General features: G+C 45.2%; 1 protein-coding gene across 1 annotated transcript in view; it reads left to right on the plus strand.

Moving 5' to 3' along the window:
* Positions 1 to 17,870, plus strand: part of RBM33 (RNA binding motif protein 33) — a 108,707-nt gene that overhangs the window by 82,146 nt on the left and 8,691 nt on the right. Inside the window, exons 12-13 of the mRNA XM_012654148.1 lie at positions 9,302 to 9,508; positions 12,291 to 12,479. Of these exons, the coding sequence (XP_012509602.1) occupies positions 9,302 to 9,508; positions 12,291 to 12,479 (396 nt within the window). The remainder of the gene's footprint in view (positions 1 to 9,301; positions 9,509 to 12,290; positions 12,480 to 17,870) is intronic.

Genomic DNA, 17,870 nt, shown 5'->3' on the forward strand with positions numbered 1-17,870 from the left:
GAGCCCGAATCCGTCTGTGTGAAGGACGGCTCTGCGGATGGACTTCTGATAGAGAAGAGGGTTCTGGGAAGACCACACACTGAGGGAGACGGAGTGTAGACAAACCGCTTTTGACACAGAGATGGGGCAGCCGTCAGATGTGAGCCCAGGTGTGGGGCAAGCACCTCCTGAGGGGTGAGGGCCCACGCTCCCACCTTGCTGGCTCCCCTCCAGTTCCTTTCTTTGCGCAGGGAGAGTTACAGAGTTGGCTTGGTGGAGTTTGACCGCATTTGTTTAAAGGTGCTAATGAGTAGTAGTAAAATGACCAAAAGGCAAATGGCAGAAGAGAAAAAGAAGAATGGGGCATGGGTAGTCCTGATCAGTGACTTATTTGGTAAGATATATAGTCTAGAATCTTCCTTTTGGGGAGAAACAATTACACATAAATATATGTTGAAGAGCTTTGAAATGCTTTGGTGTGGGCAGAATTGATAACTTCCAAATTACTTTTTAAGCATTTTTTAACATGTGGCCTCTAAATGTAGACAAGACAGACCATTTGGTTATTAGAGGACGTAAATCCCTTTTCATGATAAGAATTTCTACACTCATTAATTTATGATTTTTTAGGGGCATGACCGTTGGGGAGTGAAATAAGTATTTAAATAACAAATAATTCACGTGTATTTAGGAGCCAGGATTTGCTAACCCGCCCTCCCCAGCAGAAAGAGAATCTGCTTTCTCCTGTGTCCTGGGTACCTTTTCCCCCTAACTTTTCACAGCCTGCCCAGAACAGGTGCCGGGCCACCTTCCCTGCAGAACTTGCCCGCCTCTACGCAGCAGTGCCGAGCAGCTGCTTCTCCAGGGCAGGCTAGGCCGCACCGCCTGCTTTTCAGAGCCTGGAGCCCCTCCCCTGAGTGAGGGGCTGTGGCTGGAAAAGCCACACCGCCCTGAGAAGCCACAGCATCCAGAGGGCCCAGCGTCTGGCTGTGAATAATCCTTTCCTATTCAGACTGGAAGGTCTGTGGTGTTGCAATTGGAGAATCCTGGGGGTATCAGATCCCCTCAGAGGCTTAAGTCTTTGGTTTGTTCCTTCAAGGGCCAGCTAAGTTTGCTTTCTAAAGATTTCCCCAGGCCTAACTAATGTCAGAAAGATGGATTGTTAAGAGAGTGAGCCCTTGATATAAGTGTGCCATGTTTTCACCATACTATAAAGCCAAATAGGCATGTGCCAAGAGAATCCTTTTCTTTCGTGAAGCCCAATAGTTAGGAGGTCTCTGCCCTGGTCTCTTTAACTTAGGATTTGGTTTTAATTCAACTCTGTAGACCCGTTGCCAGAATGAGCTGGCAGTGCTAGGTTTAAGTTGTTTCCAGGTTTTGCATGCTTGCCATTACGAAGGGGTATTTTATTGTGGAGAAGGAAGAGAATGTTAGCCTGTTTATTTCCTTTTACCTTCTCTTCTTTAATTTAGCAGTCTTCAGAGAAAAAATAGAGGAGTCTTAAATGTATTTATATTTAGAAACTTCATATAGCATGCATGTCATTTATTGTCCAGATTTTGAATGAGCTTTATAAAGATTACAAGGCTAGGCCCAGCATTGTTGTAGTTAATAGAAAACTGCTCAGCGAGGTCTGCGGGCCGGAAGGTCAGCAGCATTGCCAGTGACAGTGAGGTGCGGCCTTATCGGAAGGAGGACTCATGAGAGGCTGCCCAGGGACACTACACCACTGTCCTTCTGTGTGTCCTGACAATGTTATCTGTCTTCTCAGTACGCAGTATCAAATGTCTGTCATGAGTACAGAAATTAATTTAATGTCACCTGAAGACATGCAATTAATCTTTTAGAGGTTTTCATAATACCTTTACAGAAAGAGTTGCCAGTTTGGCGGATTTGGATTTTGGGGTTTAGAGGAAGATAAGGAAAATTAATTTTTCATCAGGGTTAATACGAGCTAGCAGGGCCACAAAGGCTGAGAAAAATGGTTGGGGAATTTGTCAAGTGTTGTCACTCTAGAATAATGCTGCTTAACGTCTGATAGGTATAATCAAGAGTTGAGATTTCTATAGAGGGGGATTAATCAATTTGCTCGCTGGTGAATGCAAGTCAGTGATACCACTTCTTCATGGGGTTTAAGAATGAAAATAAGATTTGATCTGTCAAATTGCAGGAAGCCCTGACAGTATCAGTAGGCATTTTTATCTATACATTTAAACCATTTGTTATAAATAAATTTGTCCTGCTTATGTTGGTGGCTACAGACCTCATTTTTTTGTAATGATCAAGCTGATAAAAAGTATTCCCTAAAGTTTACTTAATTCTCACAATGCCTCTTTTATATATTTTATATATGTGTGTTTTTTTAAAAAAACATAGTCTAGAAAGACATTTTATAGTTTTCATTCAAAGATAATCATTTGTGGGAAAAAAACAACATACTGTTTCTAGGTTGGTCTAAGATTGACCAAACTTCTTTTCTCTCTCATCTATTTTGAAGAAAGTATAAGATATTTAAAATTGTATCTAAACATAGTGTTGTTTAAAGAGTTAAAAAGTGAATTGTACCACCCTGGAGAAATTCAATTTCAAAGTGAACTTTTTCTGAATAGATTGTAATCCTGCCGTCCACATATAACCACTTATTTGTTCATATTAAGATAACAGTTTTCTAAAATTCCTAATTTAGATCAACAGTATTTTTGAATTTACATAACTAAGTACTGATAATTTGGAGATCTCTTTCAATGCCATAACTATACGCATAGGATATGGAAGATTTATAAAGAAGTAGGTAGATTTAATTTGGATTGGTTCTTATTCAGATATTGTCCATGTGTAATTATGAGTATAGAAATACGGAATCAGTTTGTCTCTCAGATGTAATTATTTGAAGAATTTGTCCCTGGATAATTGTACTAAAACATGCTAAAACCAAAAGTCAAAACATCGTATTAATTAACAGGAAATTGTTCTTATATATGCAGTAAAAGGGAATTGAAAGCATTATTTCCAGATCAATCATGCCACATAAATTCGGCCAAGGGACAAACTCTTCTCATGGTCTTGCACTTTGTTCCACTAGGACTCGATGTTGTGGGTGTGCAAGCCAAGGGATGACGCAGAACGGAAGTTGGGATCATTCCGTTTAACCGGGGCTTGCTGGAAACCAGGGAGAGGCTGAACGTTACCGTGCGTGGCCACAAATCAGTGCGTGGGAGAACCAAGCTGCGGTTCTCTGCACAGTGGGCAGCTGCGTGTGAGCAGATCGGCTGCCAGCAGTTTCCAGATAACCAGTAGCTGGTCGATGGGTGGTGTCTGCAGTACCCAGAACTCGAATTTCCCTCTCCTTAGCATGGCTGCGATGGTACTTGGCTTTTTGGCTAAAACCGGACTCATCAATTTTCAGACAGTAACCTGAACCACTGAGGTGTATCAGATGCAGTTCAAAGTAATGGCTGCATACTTCAGGACAGAAATCGTAGATACCGACCATAGTGTGGGCTGAAGTGTATGCTGAAATAAATGTCTGTCCATTGGGAAAGGTGAAATAAAAATTTTCTCAAAAATAAAACCACTGAAAAGATAAAAAATTGGAATTTGCTCTGCAGGATCCACAGGGGCAGGTTGTTTATTGAACCATCGACTGAAGAATATGACTCGAAGGGACAAGTTCAGTTGGTCCAAACTATGTTCCTGGCCACAACCTAGTAATGTATCAGTTGGTTGTTTTCTAGTGTTAACGGGCATAACCTCTGAAATTTAAAAATTTTCCCTACAATTAGCTATTCATTTTGCTAAATTGCAAGAGAATAATTGTTTCTTCAATCAGAAAAAAAATTTTCAACTTTTCTTACAAAGTGAAATAACTTGTTACTTATACGTAAGCCTTGAATGCTTAGCATGATCTTCAGAGAAATTAAAAAGCATAGCATTATAGTAGCCCTTCATTTAATTAAAGTGATTTAATTAAATGGTGATTAATCCCATTTGTTTCAACTCTTGCTGAAAATAGTTACAAATATGTTAGTGTTAAGTTCCTCCCCCAGGAGGCAGTGTGGAGTCCGATCTTAGGAACCACGGAGATGTTCCAGCACTTACTGTGCATGCCACCAAAGTTTGTTTCACATGCACAATGAGGATAATAATACTTAGCATGTAGGGAAGATTGGAGGAAAACCATGTCTGTACAGACCCTGATACATTTCTTGTCAGATGTTCAACAAATGTAATCCATAGCTAAGAAGTGACATGTGTTGAAAGATACCGAAACTGTTGATGATTCAGATTCCAGGAGTGCCTTGGAAGTTTGTATTGTAAAATTTTACCATGTAGTTTGTTGCTACAGCAAGGTACACTTGTCTTGAATGTAAGCAACTCCAGAACTGACCCAGGTAGGGCTTTTCAGCAAGCAGTTTGCAGGAACCGTTTTTCCTAAAAGTTGGACAGTCGTCATCCCAGTCTCTGTCTGACGCATCCTCCTCTCCCTGTTGAGCAGGGACTCAGCAGGCCGTGGCGTCTGCCTGCCCTGAGGGTGCTGTGGCGAGCGTGCCTCTGACCCTGAGGAAGAGCCCAGCCAGTGCCTGCAGCTGCCCTGGGGGCTGTGAGGCCCAGAGCCGTGGCCAGGGGCCTCCATGAGTGAGCAGGCCAGCAAGCCGCTGGCCTACAGCTTCCTGGGCGGGGCGCAATAACAGGACAAGCCCAAGGCAAGCGTGGCTGCACGGGCGCAGAAGGTCAGGTCTCCATCCACGGAGGCTGTCTCATCGTGGATGTTATCTCCTGTCTCTCCAGGCAATTTCGTAGGACGTCCTAAGGGAGCATGACAGCAGGACTCCTTTGTTACGCTGCAGGATCTCATATTCCCTCCACAGAAGTAAATCTGAGTTTTTCTCAAAAGAGATGAGGAAAGACTTTTTGTAATATCTGTATTTCTGAACGTTAAGCCTACTTAAAAAAGTAAACTTGCCTTGAAAGGAAGATCACAGTTCAGAACTTTGTTTCTCAGAGTTTTTATCTGACATTAATATCGTCAGACATAAATTATCACCAATTTCTTACTCAAAATAACAGGAGATTTTATTATTTGGAGTGTTTACTGACTCAGTGTTTATGTTCTCAATTCCCAGTTTAAAAATTATCAGACTACTACAGTGTTTGTGTTTATCACCCAAATACATATATCCATTATATGCCTTAAAATAGGTAAATAATGACATTTGGTGCAAGCTGTTCTTTTAAAGTTTACTCTGTAGGTCATCTTTTAATTTTTTTTATAATAGCTTTGGATTGCTAGAGAAACAGTGACCAGAGTATTCATCTTTTTGTCCATCGTATTACTTGGGTGTTGTATTCTTTAGGTACAGGGTACTGTCTCATCCGTTTCTGCAGCGTGCCGTGGTATGTTCTGATGCACATGGTAGTGCTGCTAGGCTGAAGGGTGGCCTTTCCATTGTCATGGTGACTGTTAGTGAACACACATGTACTGAATGACAGAGGCTTTAACCTAATATTCTGACACTGTAGCCTTTTTTTTTTTTTTTTTAGCACATTCAGAACTATTCAGCTTTTAAAAATACAGCCTACTATTTATTGACTTATTTCAATAAATATTTCGGTGCTTTCTATGTGCACAAGACATTTTGGCATGGCGAACAAAGCAGACTTACTAGGGTCTAAACCACTGGTTTCTCTAGAACACTTCCAAGATGCGTACGTTATAGTGTCAGTAGAGACCTGGTCAGTTAAGCTCACCAGGGAGCTGGTCTGGATTACTCACGTCTGCACACTGGCATCCTGAGAGAGCAAACCTTCGCGGTCCACTCATTCGTCCACCTCGGTGAACAGGAGGGAAGCGGGAGGACATGGTCAGGAAGCTGTCGCGTAGCTGAGCTGGGTGGAGGATTCCGAGGTCTGACGCTGCCCTCATCCCACGTAGGCCCTCGTGGGCCCTGGAGGCTGGTGTGAAGTGTTGAGGCTTGTGAAAGAGCCATGTTTCTAGTGACTGTGGGACTGAACACATGCGTAGTGAATTTGAGTCTGGCACTAAGATTGTACATCCAGGAAACACCATTTCAACAGGATTTTAGATCATGATATGTCACTGGCTCTTGAGAAAGACGAGGATATGGGTTCTATCCCCTTAAATTTTAAAAGTTTTTAGTATAGAAAATCTAAAGCATATACAAAACTAGAGAGAATTCACATAGCTTTTTAAGATAAAGACTTTGAAGAGTTATTCACTTAGAATAGGCCATCCCAGCCTGGATGGGATCCCTGCTCATGCCTTGGGTACAGGACCACGTGGAGAAGTTCCAAGAAGCACGGACCACCAGCCTGAGTTTCTGTGTGGATCCTGGTCCTGCAGGTGGTCTGCCTTCTCACAGGGCTACCATTTTCATCTGGGGAGTATCCTCTGTGAGATAGGAACGACTCCCAGTCAGATCAACACATGTCAGGCAATGGTTAGATACATCATAGAGCCACAGAACGTTGGGGGGATCCCTTCTGATTCAGTCATCCACAGCCCTGGCAGGACTACAGCAGACGACCACGTTGTCCTTTACTTTGCCCAAATGGCACGTTACGTTAATTAATCTGGGTTGTTAAACCAGCCTCGCATTTCTGGGATGAATCTTACTTAGTCATGATACGTGGTCCTTTCTGTGTTGCAGGATTTAGTTTGCTACTACTTTAATGATTTGTTTTCATGTATGTTTATGAGGAGTATTTTTTGTAGTTGTCTTTTGACGTTTTTGGCTTTTGTGTTAGGGAGATAACCAGGCTCAAAGACCTGGAGGGAAAGTTGCTGCTTCCTCTTCTGTGTCCTCAAAGAGCTTGTGTCAGCTTGATAGTCCTTCTTCCTTAAAAAATTCAGTGGTGAAGCTGTTTGGGCCTGGGGTTTTGTGATAGGTTTTTAATTATTAATTCAATGTCTTTACTTCTTAGAGGTCTATTCAGATTTTCTCTTTTTTGTGTGTCAGTTTTGTACCTGTGCGTATTGCTGTCCGTGTCATCTGAGTTGTCTACCATGCTGCTTTAAAGTTGTTTGTGGTAACTTTTCAGTTTCTGCGGGGTCCATGGTGATGATCCCTCTTTGTTTCCTGCTTCAGGTAATTTGTCTTTGCTCCTTTTTTCTTGGTCCTTGTACTTAATGGAGTATCAATTTTGTTGATCTCAAAAAATCCAACTTTGGTTGCACTAATTTTCTCTATTTTTTGTTTACTGTGTCATTGCCTTTTGCTGTGATCTTTACCCTTTTCTTACACTTTGGGTTCAATTTCCTTTTTTTGAGGGAGGGGGACTAGCTTGAGGTAAAGACGGTAGTGGCTCATCAAATGATTGATTTTTAGGTCTTTTTCCTTTTTGATGCAGCTGCTTTAGTTGCATCCCCTAAATTTTGGTGTGTTATATTTTTGTTTTCATTCAGTTTGGTTTTTTTCAGTAGTTTTATTTCTTAGCCTGGCTTCCTTAGCCCTGTTGCTGCTGCATAGTTTCGTGGCCAGCAGTGATTGGGAAGAGATTGTGCTTAGGCCCCCGGGCCCTGCCTGGCCACCCGTGGCCAGTGGATTGGAGCTTCCTGCCAGCTTTTCAGGCAGCCGTGTGGGCACAGCTCCTCCAGGCCTTCTGTGGCTCTTTCCGTTCCAGAGTCTCCTCAGTATTTTCTCACATTTCTGGCTGGTCTGCTGCTTGTTCCAACAGGACCACGCCGGAGGCTCACAGATCGGTGAGCTTCCCGAGCCTTCCCTCCGAGCCTGCTGCTCTCGTGCCGTGCTGCGCTGCTGTGGGGCTTCCCAGCCAGCCCTGTGCGGCTGCACGGCTGTGTCTGTGGGGAGGGCCTCCATCAAGAAGGCCACGGACTGCACCGTTCTCACATCTCGGGAATAAGTGCTTCTCCGTTTGCTGTTGTACATTTGTCGATTTCTAGGGTCCTGAAGTGGTCGTTTGGGGCAGTTGTACTTGTTTGGGGAGAGAAGATTTGCAGACCTTTTCATGCTGCCACAGCCAGAAGTCCTGACTGCGTGTGACATTTCATCTCATCTTTCCCTGGGTCCCTGTTACTTTCAGCAGTCTCAGCGAAAGTCGTGTTACACCATCTTCCTCCAGTCCCTGTTCCTTCTCTTCGTGGAGCCCTTTGTTCCATTAAGTGGTGCCTGAAAGATATATTTGAGGGGGAGAGCAGGACATGGCTGTGTGGGCTTCCTCTGAGCTACTCTGCCACCTTGCCACTGCAGATGGCTGGCGTGGCGGAGCCTCCTGGGGGAGGGTGGTTTACGGAGCAGTGGCTGACACTGCGTATCCCTGCTGATGGTAAGAGAAGGCATCGTGCCAATGAAAGCCTCGGTCTTCCTTTTCAATCCAAGCATCCATTTCTATTAGGATTACATAATTCAGCAGGACAAGATCTGATGTCCTAGCCATCCACCCTTCCTCTCCTGACCTCCTGCTACTCTTTTTGGGAAGGCACTACTTTTAATACCAAAAGTAGCTAGGCACTGTCCAGAGGTATCTTTTCTTGCTGCCCAGTGTTAGGAGCAACATCAGTAGCACAGCTTGAATGTGTACCTGCTTCCTAACAAGTTTTAAGACTAAGAAATGAGGGAACTTCAGTAAAACACAAAAGGTGGGATTCCTGATACGTCTAAAGTTCTTAGCAGAGTAAATGCACTCCTGAAACGCACTTGCTCTGCAATTGCTAATGGCACGTGTAGCTGTCAGCAGAGGGAGAGGAGTTTCTAGCCAGTGGTTTTGGGATGCTCCTCTTGCAGACTTTACAAACACGGTATTGAAAAGTACAGAATATTTGAAGTTGTGGCACCCACGGGGGCGGGTAGGGCGGGGAAGGCACCGCAACATACCCCACGACCTGCAGCCGTGACCGGCAGGAGTCGGGCTGATTGCCACGTAGGTTCGGTCTGAATAGGAGTTAAGTTTAAAACTACTACTTACGCAGACTGTCAGCTTTTAATAAGACTCTTGAAAATGAATAATGTATGTTATAAATGAAAAATGCATGTTGAATATGAAGTATTTTTAAAGTTAAACAGTATTTCACTGAATTAAATAGCAGTTATTTTAATCGCAGACCTCTTAATATAGTAATTAAAAGAGATCTTACTGTTTTAAATTTCAAAAATATTGTTAAAACTTAACCACTGTCCAGTGAGAAATGTCCTTCCTGGCTCTAGGAAGATGACAGGTTTGTGTCTACACTGCTTGAAATGGCTCTGCTTCTCTGGTGAATGCTGACTGAGGGGCTCCCTGCCGCCGGGAGGAGTATTTGGCGGAGCAGACCCTGAACCCCACGCTGCCTTCTTGGTTTCAGCAGGGAGGAGAGAGCGATGGCTTTTTTCACCTTGAAGGCCAGCCCCAGCGGCTTCCTCAGCCTCCGGAAGTGGGACCACAGCCTGCCCGCAAGGTGACGCTGACCCGGGGGGGCCTCCAGCAGCCCCCACACCTACCTCCGGGACCCCATGCACACTCGGCTGTCCCTCCAGGGATCAAAAGCATCCAAGGAATCCATCCGGCGAAGAAGGTACTGCTCGCGACCCGGCCCACGGCACAGGGCTGTGAGGCCGTGGTTCCGGTGCAGGGGGGCCTGGTAGTCAGGAAGAGTCCATGACTGAAGGCAGTTTGTCTGACGGGTGGTGCCCGGCTCGTGGTAGTACTCAGATTGGTGGGTGAGCCGTCATTCCCTTGTTCTGGCCTTGAAAACAGTAGCGTTTTCACCGAACCCTGTCCCCCTACTGACTGACTTAACAGCACAGCTCCAGTAGTAAATCACCCACGGAGAGTGGGCTGGTTCCCCGCAACTCCGAACTGTCACTCAGCAGCATCCGTGCGCTGGAGACAGCCACGCGGGCGCATGTGCACGCGTGTAACCCCAGCACCGGCACGCGCTCCTCTCTCTACGTGCTGGGTCACTGGAGACTTAACTGTAGAGTCAGGTGTGTGCTCATCGATTTCATAGTCACGACCCCACTTCAGAGAGAGGAAACCAAGGCCGTTGGAGGTGAGGTAACCAGCCCGAGAAAGTGGCAGGCCCGCAGTTCCTTTAATCCTTTCCTTGACCCGTGGATTAAAGGGTGTTTCTCTGAGCTTAGTCTGTCAGAAAGGCAGCACCACCCCCTTCGCTGGGAGTGAGTGCCCTCCGGTCGTGCTCCGGGAGCACCACCTTGTCACGTGTTTAGCTCTAGTGCTCCTTCCCTCAGCTTCCAGCAGGAAGCATCTTCTGAGGCTCCCAAAGTTGTTACGTCTCTGCCGGAGGGATAAGAATGGCCAGGCAGTGAAGTCTCTTGATGGAGAAGCCAGCACTGCTCGTGTGATAGAACCACAGTGCGGGAGAGAGGGAGGCAGCACCCCTGCTTTGTGCTTCTTCCAGGAGACCCGAAGCCCACTAGTTCATCCCCCTGCTCATCTTGCCACTAAGTGGTCCTGTTAACATTAAGACCATTCTGCTGGACGTGGTGGCTCTCGTCTGTAATCCTAGCACTCTGGGAGGACGAGGTGGGAGGATCACTTGAGGTCAGGAGTTCAAGACTAGCCTGAGCAAGAGCGAGACCCTGTCTTTACCAAAAATAGAAAAATTAGCCAGGTGTGGTGGTACACACCTGCAGTCCCAGCTACTCCAGAGGCCGAGGCAGGAGGACTGCCTGAGCCCAGGAGTTTGAGGTTGCTGTGAGCTATGATGACACCATGGCACTGTAGCTCAGGTGACCAGAGTCAGACCCCATCTCTGAATTTAAAAAAAGACTATTCGGAGTCTCTCTGAAGTATTTAAATTTCTTTGTATATATTGTCTCATTAACTAACACCTTATGATAGGGGCACAGACATAATTATTCCATTTTGTACCAGGAGACAAATGTATAGACACTTAATGTGATCGTGAAGTGATATCTCAGTGATAAGTGACACAGTCTTTACAGATTGTTCCAGAATGAATTTTCTTTATTGAGGTGTTAGCCCTGAATATATGATGAGAAAGACCTTAGAAAACACACACCCCATGCAGGTGCATATATACAGTACTTGAGTTTCTTACTTTTAAACCTCTTTTACTCTCCTATAAATGAGGATATTGATATTTCCTATCTTATTGGAGTGATTGTGAGGATTTTACGAGAAGAAGCATATAAAAAAAAACCTGGTGCCTGGCATGTAAGTAAGGTTTGGTAAAGGATATTATTGTTAACAACATAACTTATTACAGCTAGCACAGAAGAATAGTTATTTACTGTTGGTTGCCTGCCAGTGTAACTTGCAACTTTTGACGTGTGTTTCTCTTGAAATCTCTCTTTGCACTGTTTAAAAACTCACTTGGTAGGAGTGGTTTTGTTACCTTCTGCAGAGCATAAGAGACATTGAGGTGTTTCTTAGTCTCCCTCTGCGTTGGTGCCCATTCACGTCCTAAGCGGCAGTTCTGGCTTCCACCTCTCTTTCTCTCTGCCCTTTTCTGTGAGGAACTGGGAGGCCGTTTTTGTCTCCTTCTACCCAACTCTGGAACGGAATGAGGGTAGGCCATCTGGAAAACCTAGAGCTGTTCGCTGCCATTTGGCCTTCTATATTTTGCTGTCACTCTCAGCTGGAGAAGTTGGGCAGAAGTGTTCTTCTCTCTTCCTAATTAGGAGAAAATGCTAGAAATTTCAGCTGTCTCCTCTTTAAAGCCTCTTTAAAGAGCAGGGATTTTGAACCCTGATGATGTCGGGACCCCACCTTAGACCAGCAAAATTGTAATTGGGGGTGGGGGCACACTCAGTCATTGCTGTGTTTTTTCGTTTGGTTTTAAAGGCTCTACAGATGATGACAGCGTGCAGCTGGGGTGAAAGCCTTGTTGCAGAACGTGCCTTCGAGGGTTTGGGGATAGCAACTGTGACTGTTGCCAGGATGAGTTGGGGCCACAGGGCAGCTGTAGCACACAGCAGGCCCCACTGAGCCCAGCCTGTAAGGCGACGGGAGAAATGTGGGCTCTGGACTTGAATCCTTCACTGCGTTACTCACAGAAGGTTTCTGAGTCCCCACGGGCTTCATCTGCGCAGGGACGCTGTCTGCCGGAGTGCCCGCCGAGCACGGCTGCGTGGCAGGCTCCCGGGGCGATTCGGGCTGTCAGTTCCCCCTGTTCCTCCACCTAGACTGGCTGGATATTTTTGTCTCATTTAAATATTAAACCATTCTCTGATAGTGGATAGAAACTACAGAAAATTCTGTAGCTCACGGTATGTTTTCATGAATTCTGAGTTATTTGCTAGCTTTTATATCTTAGTAGCTGCGAAAGAAACCCAGGTTCAGCATAGATGCCTTTCATTTGTCGTTGGCAGGCCATCATGCACGGGCGGGGCAGAGGGGTGGCCGGTCCCATGGGCCGGGGACGCCTGGTGCCCAACAAGCAGAACTTGCGGGTCGTGGAGTGCAAGCCGCAGCCCTGCGTGGTGTCCGTGGAGGGGCTGTCCTCGTCAACCACCGACACCCAGCTGAAGAGCCTGCTGATGTCCGTGGGACCCATTCAGGTCGGTCACCTGGGAGTGTGACATCTGTGCCAAAGTTTGTCATAGCTGAGACAAAATCATTTCTTGATATAAAATGCAGCGTCCATTGTGTTGGTTACTTTATATTAAACTACTACTTGGGAAGAAAGATAAACGTCTGTTGTGCGTACTTGACATCGGAACTTTTTTCTCAAAGTTTGGTTATTTTGAAATTTTCAGATTCTTAGTTATAAGAAATATTCCAACTGAACAAAGTATCCTTTGAGGTCTTCAAATGATCATAAAGTTCACACATGCACACATACAAGTAAATTTTTTGTTCCATTAAATCATTCGTTTTATTTGTAATAATTATTTAAGTTTTAAAGTATTTAGCCTTCTTGTCTTTAATTTTCAGAAACAGCCTCACTTGTTAACAGCTCTGGAACTTGGTTTAGATTTCTACAAATATGACAGTAGCTTGGGCTGTATGTTTGTCTCTTAATTTTAAAACTGGCTGATTCTAATGCTTAGAAAGCCCCCGCAGAGCCGGCTGCAGACGAAATGCGTGAACATGACCTGAGCACAGCCCCAGTCTGCTGGAAACCCTGGTCTCCGCAGGCCCTGCGCCTGCAGGGGGCCCGGCAGTGGAGCTGGCCTGGTCTCCAGTCCCATCTCTGGCCTTTCCCACCGGCCTCGCGCGCAGCGCCAGTCGCTGCCGTCCTCACGCATCCTGCTTCTCACGGCGGGATCCGGGTCTGAGGGCAGAGCACTTGGGAAACCCGACTGACGGCAGTTTTAGGACACCCAGAGGAAATGTTAGTTTTCTGAGTAGCACAGACTACTTTCTTTTAAGAATATCTTAACAGCCTTTTGCTTTGTGGGTAAAAATTTGGAAACATTGTCAGACTAGGTAGGTACAAGAAATTAATTTATAATATGTTTGAGATCTCCATCCACTATTGAGAGGTCCTAAGAAATGAGTAGTTCCTAAAAAGTGAAAGCCCTTCCCAAAGTGCCTGTTACTTTGGTTTAATTAATGCCACCTTTATTGGATTCCTAGGGAGATAGTTAGGTTTAATTTTTATAGTTTTTGTGCGTAGTAATGAAAAGTTAACCCCAAACCTTAGGTTCTTTCTTTTTTTGGAGACAGGGTCTTGCTCTGTTGCCAGGGCTGGAGTGCAGTGGTGTGATCATAACTCACTGTAACCTCAAACCCCTGGGCTCAAGCGATCCTCCTGCCTCAGCCTCCTGAGTAGCTGGGACTACAGGCGCATGCTACCTCACCCAGCTAATTTTTGCATTTTTTGTAGGGATGGGGTCTTGCTATGTTGCCCAGGCTGTTCTCCAACTCCTGGCCTCAATCGATCCTCCCTTCTTGGCCTCCCAAAGTTCTAGGATTATAGGTGTGAGCCCCCGTGCCCAGCTGGCTTCTATTTTTAATAGAGTTGGCTTCCCAGTGATGCAGTTAGGAATACATTCTCAGTTATCAGAGGCATGACATAAGGCTTATGTTCAAGGGTAGGTTATTTCTAAATGGTTGATCATAAATGTGGATTAATTTGCAGGAACAGAATTGAACTAGAGAATTTTACATGTATTAGAATGTGGTTTTAATGCATGTAAACATCTGAAACTCAAAACAAATGGTGATTGAAAATTCTGGGTCAAATAGCAGTTTAGCAATGAGTCCAAATTTTTAAGAATCAGAGCCTAGTCTAATTATGTCTGGACCACAGAGCAACGTACTTGGCAGGGGGCTCACATTTTAATGCAGCTTCCTTGTGGTCCTCTTGTCTGCCAGCCACTCTGCACTTCCCCCTGGGTGGAGGTGATAGCATTGTCATTTCGCTGTGTGACCTGCTGATTTGACGGGCTTGCTTCATCATATGTAATCTTGGTCACTTTCTTGAATATTCTGAAGTGTGTTACAGTTATCATGATCCACGTCTGAACAGCAGGTACTGTCTGCGTGGATCGGCACTGAGTGCGCCTCCGTGGCTCCATTGTGAGAATGAGCTGGGAGCCATCACGACACCCCTAGCCTCTGTCTCATCTGTCCTAGAAATTGAATTTTGGATTTTGTGCTGTGGGATTGTAGATCTGAAAATAATGGCCTTTTTTCTTCCATTTGCTGCTTTTTTCTGTTTGAAAAGAATTAGAAATCAATGTGTTGTAAGTAAAGTTTGATTGGGGCCATTTAAAATCCCAGCAGAAACAGTGTTGGAACTGATTGATGGCTTGTTTTAATTAGAAAGCTACATAAAGGAGAGCAAAGTTTTCTCAGTTATGTACAGTGTACAGTGCTGTCAAAGACAGGTCTGGTAAGCTGCCCTGCAGGTCCCTGAGGGGGACAGCCGTGCCCCTGGCAGGCCTCCCACCCCTGGACGAATCAGAGCCCTGTCCTTTCTGGCCAGCCTCAGGCCAGTGGGAAGGTTTGAGTGGACATTCAGAGATTTTTGAACGCTGCATTCACAAGTGCTAGCTTTCTTAATTACAACAAAACCAAAAACTGATAGAACAAGCTTGCGCCAGCATTGGATAGCTGAAGAAACAATACTGATGAGTATAAATATTAAAGAGCCTTTCATAACAAGACTTCATTATGGTTTAAATATATACTTCAGAGGCTCAGTGCTAAGTGATGCAAGGTCTCAGCACCACTGCCCTGGTTTGAGGAAGAAAAATGTCTTTCTGTGTGTTTCAGGATAAATGTTTTTTTATCCCAAATGTTTTGGAATAAAATGTCATGTCTCTGTCTGCTTTGGGATGTAGCGCCACCTAGTGCTCACTGTTGTAACGCACGTGGTGGTGGTGTCTGGACCAAGAGAGACCCTATTGCTTTGGGCCTTTTAATGATACAAAATTCTAGTAACTACAGGTTAACTGTACTATTTTTTTTTTTTTTTTTTTTTTGAGACAGAGTCTCACTCTTTTTACCCGGGCTAGAGTGAGTGCCGTGGCATCAGCCTAGCTCACAGCAACCTCAGACTCCTGGGCTCAAGCGATCCTTCTGCCTCAGCCTCCCAAGTAGCTGGGACTACAGGCATGCGCCACCATGCCCGGCTAATTTTTTCTATATATTTTTAGTTGTCCAGCTAATTTCTTTCTCTTTTTAGTAGAGACAGGGTCTCGCTCTTGCTCAGGCTGGTTTCGAACTCCTGAGCTCAAACAATCCGCCCGCCTCGGCCTCCCAGAGTGCTAGGATTACAGGCGTGAGCCACCGCGCCCGGCCTAACTGTACTTTTTAAACTCATGGAATCTGAGAACTTTTTTCAGTGTAGCAGTGATATGGTAGCCAGTTTTCCTATCAGATTAGTATTTTATTCTCTTAAACAATATTCATAAGCCTCTCTAGAAAATTCATTTCAAAGGCATTTATCTGTAGGCCCGTTACAAAGTAAGGAAGAATGACAAGATTTGTAGAAATGTCGTAACTAGGATGGAAATGGTCTAAGTATAGTAGTGTGTTTCAGAATTCCAGATGAGAAAGGGCGCAGTCAGAGTGAGAACCACGTGATGTTCCTTAACATTAACAAGAAATGAATCAGAAAGAAGGTTCCACCTGAAAGAGAGGGGACTATGGGGTTGCGGGGAGGCCGTGCCTTGCTCTCGGGGAACGGGCGAGGCAGATTTCTGCCAGTCAAGTGGCTCTGCCAGGCCAGGCACCTCGAGTGACCGCTTACGTTCTCTCAGTAGTGACCTCCTCTGGGGGGCAGCTGGGACCTCCCTCAAAGACTAAAACCAAATTAACTGTCAGGATCAGGAATTAAGTTCATTGTAACTTCGGAGGCTCCTTTACTTAATTGTATTTATTTCCCCGTTGCTGGGTTTTGCCTAAAATTGTGTTTAGGAAGAAAAAAATTTATATCCTATAATAAACGAAACTCCATGGTGTAAAAACAAACAAAAGAAATAGTTTCCTCACAAGAGCATAAAGTTTGCAGTCCCTCAGTGAGTAAATGTAAGTATTTCTCTGTTGTGATTCTTAGGGACATTAAAAGGCCCGCACCGGGCGTGAGCAGTAGTGGTAATAATTGACGGCATTTAGACCGTGCCTGCACACGCCAGCCACGGCTCCGTTCACTGCCTGCATCAGCTTAGTTATTTCTTCCAGCAGTCCTCTGAGACTCAGAGGGGACCCTTAGCCATGGTCAGCTTGTTTTTGGCTCTGTGTTGGCCCTTCAGAATGTAGCCGGCTGTAGGAGCAAGAGTCTGGGCTTTGAGATGGGACTTTAGCTCAGATTCTGGCTTTGCCAGTTCCTGGTGTGCAACATTCAGACGAGTACTTCCGCCTCGAGAGCCTCCGTTAAAGCTGAGATAACTGCCACGCTCCCCACGGTAGGAATTAAGTGAGAGAACACGTGTGCCAGCCATGAGCATGGCCCCTACACAGCGCAGACACTCGGTGAACGTTAGCTTCCTCGTCCCGTGAATCGCTTTCTGATCATCACACCTAAGATCTCTGGGCCGAGCTCTCTCACAGGTCGCTAGTGCTCCAGACACCCTTCACTAGAGTGCTGTTTCCATGAAGTCCCCCAGAAGACCCTGATTATGGGGGGATTCTTGGGGCGATAAGACACTGGCACTCAGGGGCTTGTCTGACCCCTGGCCACCCACCAGATACGCCCACATAAGGCAGGCCAGACTCTCCGCAGTTCTGGAAATTGCAAATGATTTTGTCACCCGATTCTAGCCTGTAAGGTGAGATTCGCATTTGATTTACTGAACACAGTATTTTCTCCAGAGTATGTACCTGGAAGATACTCACTGAATGAATAAACAGTAGTTCAAAGAACAGTGGTGAGTCTGTAGTTACAATAGTATTCCACAAAACTTGTCTGCGAATGTGAAATAATAAGCATGAAAACGGTTTTAAACCATCTAGGAAACTGCAGAAAACAGAAGTCCAGACTGATTTCTGCACTTTTAGTTAAGGATCAGCCTCTGCCTTACTTTAGGGCGCGTGACTCTAAGCTGCAGAGGAGCGGGCTAGACCTTTCAGCTCCTCTGACAGGCACAGAATTCTAGAGCTAGGAGGGGCCTCAGCAGAGATCGTGCAGCCCAGACCTGTTTCTTTTCTTTCTCTCTCTTTCTTTCTTCCTCTCTTCCTTTCTTCTTTCTTCTATTTCCTTTCTTTCCTTTCTTTTCTTTTTCTTTTTCTTTTTTTTTTTTTAAGAGACAGAGTCTCACTATGTTGCCCAGGCTGGATTTGAACTCCTGGGCTCAAGCGAGCCTCCTGCCTCAGCCTCCCGAGTAGCTGGGACTACAGCAGACCTGTTTTTTGACAAGTGAAGAGAACCAAGGACTAGAAGGAATTTGCATGAAGCTCTGTAGCTGCTAAGAGGCCACATAGTCTGCCCTAACCTGGTGGGTTTTCAATGCACTGTTTGTGTAACTATGAAAACTTACTGATCAACAACTTATTAAACT

The sequence above is a fragment of the Propithecus coquereli genome, unplaced genomic scaffold, assembly GCF_000956105.1.
Source record: "Propithecus coquereli isolate 6110/MARCELLA unplaced genomic scaffold, Pcoq_1.0 Scaffold439, whole genome shotgun sequence".
Classification (NCBI taxonomy): Eukaryota; Metazoa; Chordata; class Mammalia; order Primates; family Indriidae; genus Propithecus; species Propithecus coquereli.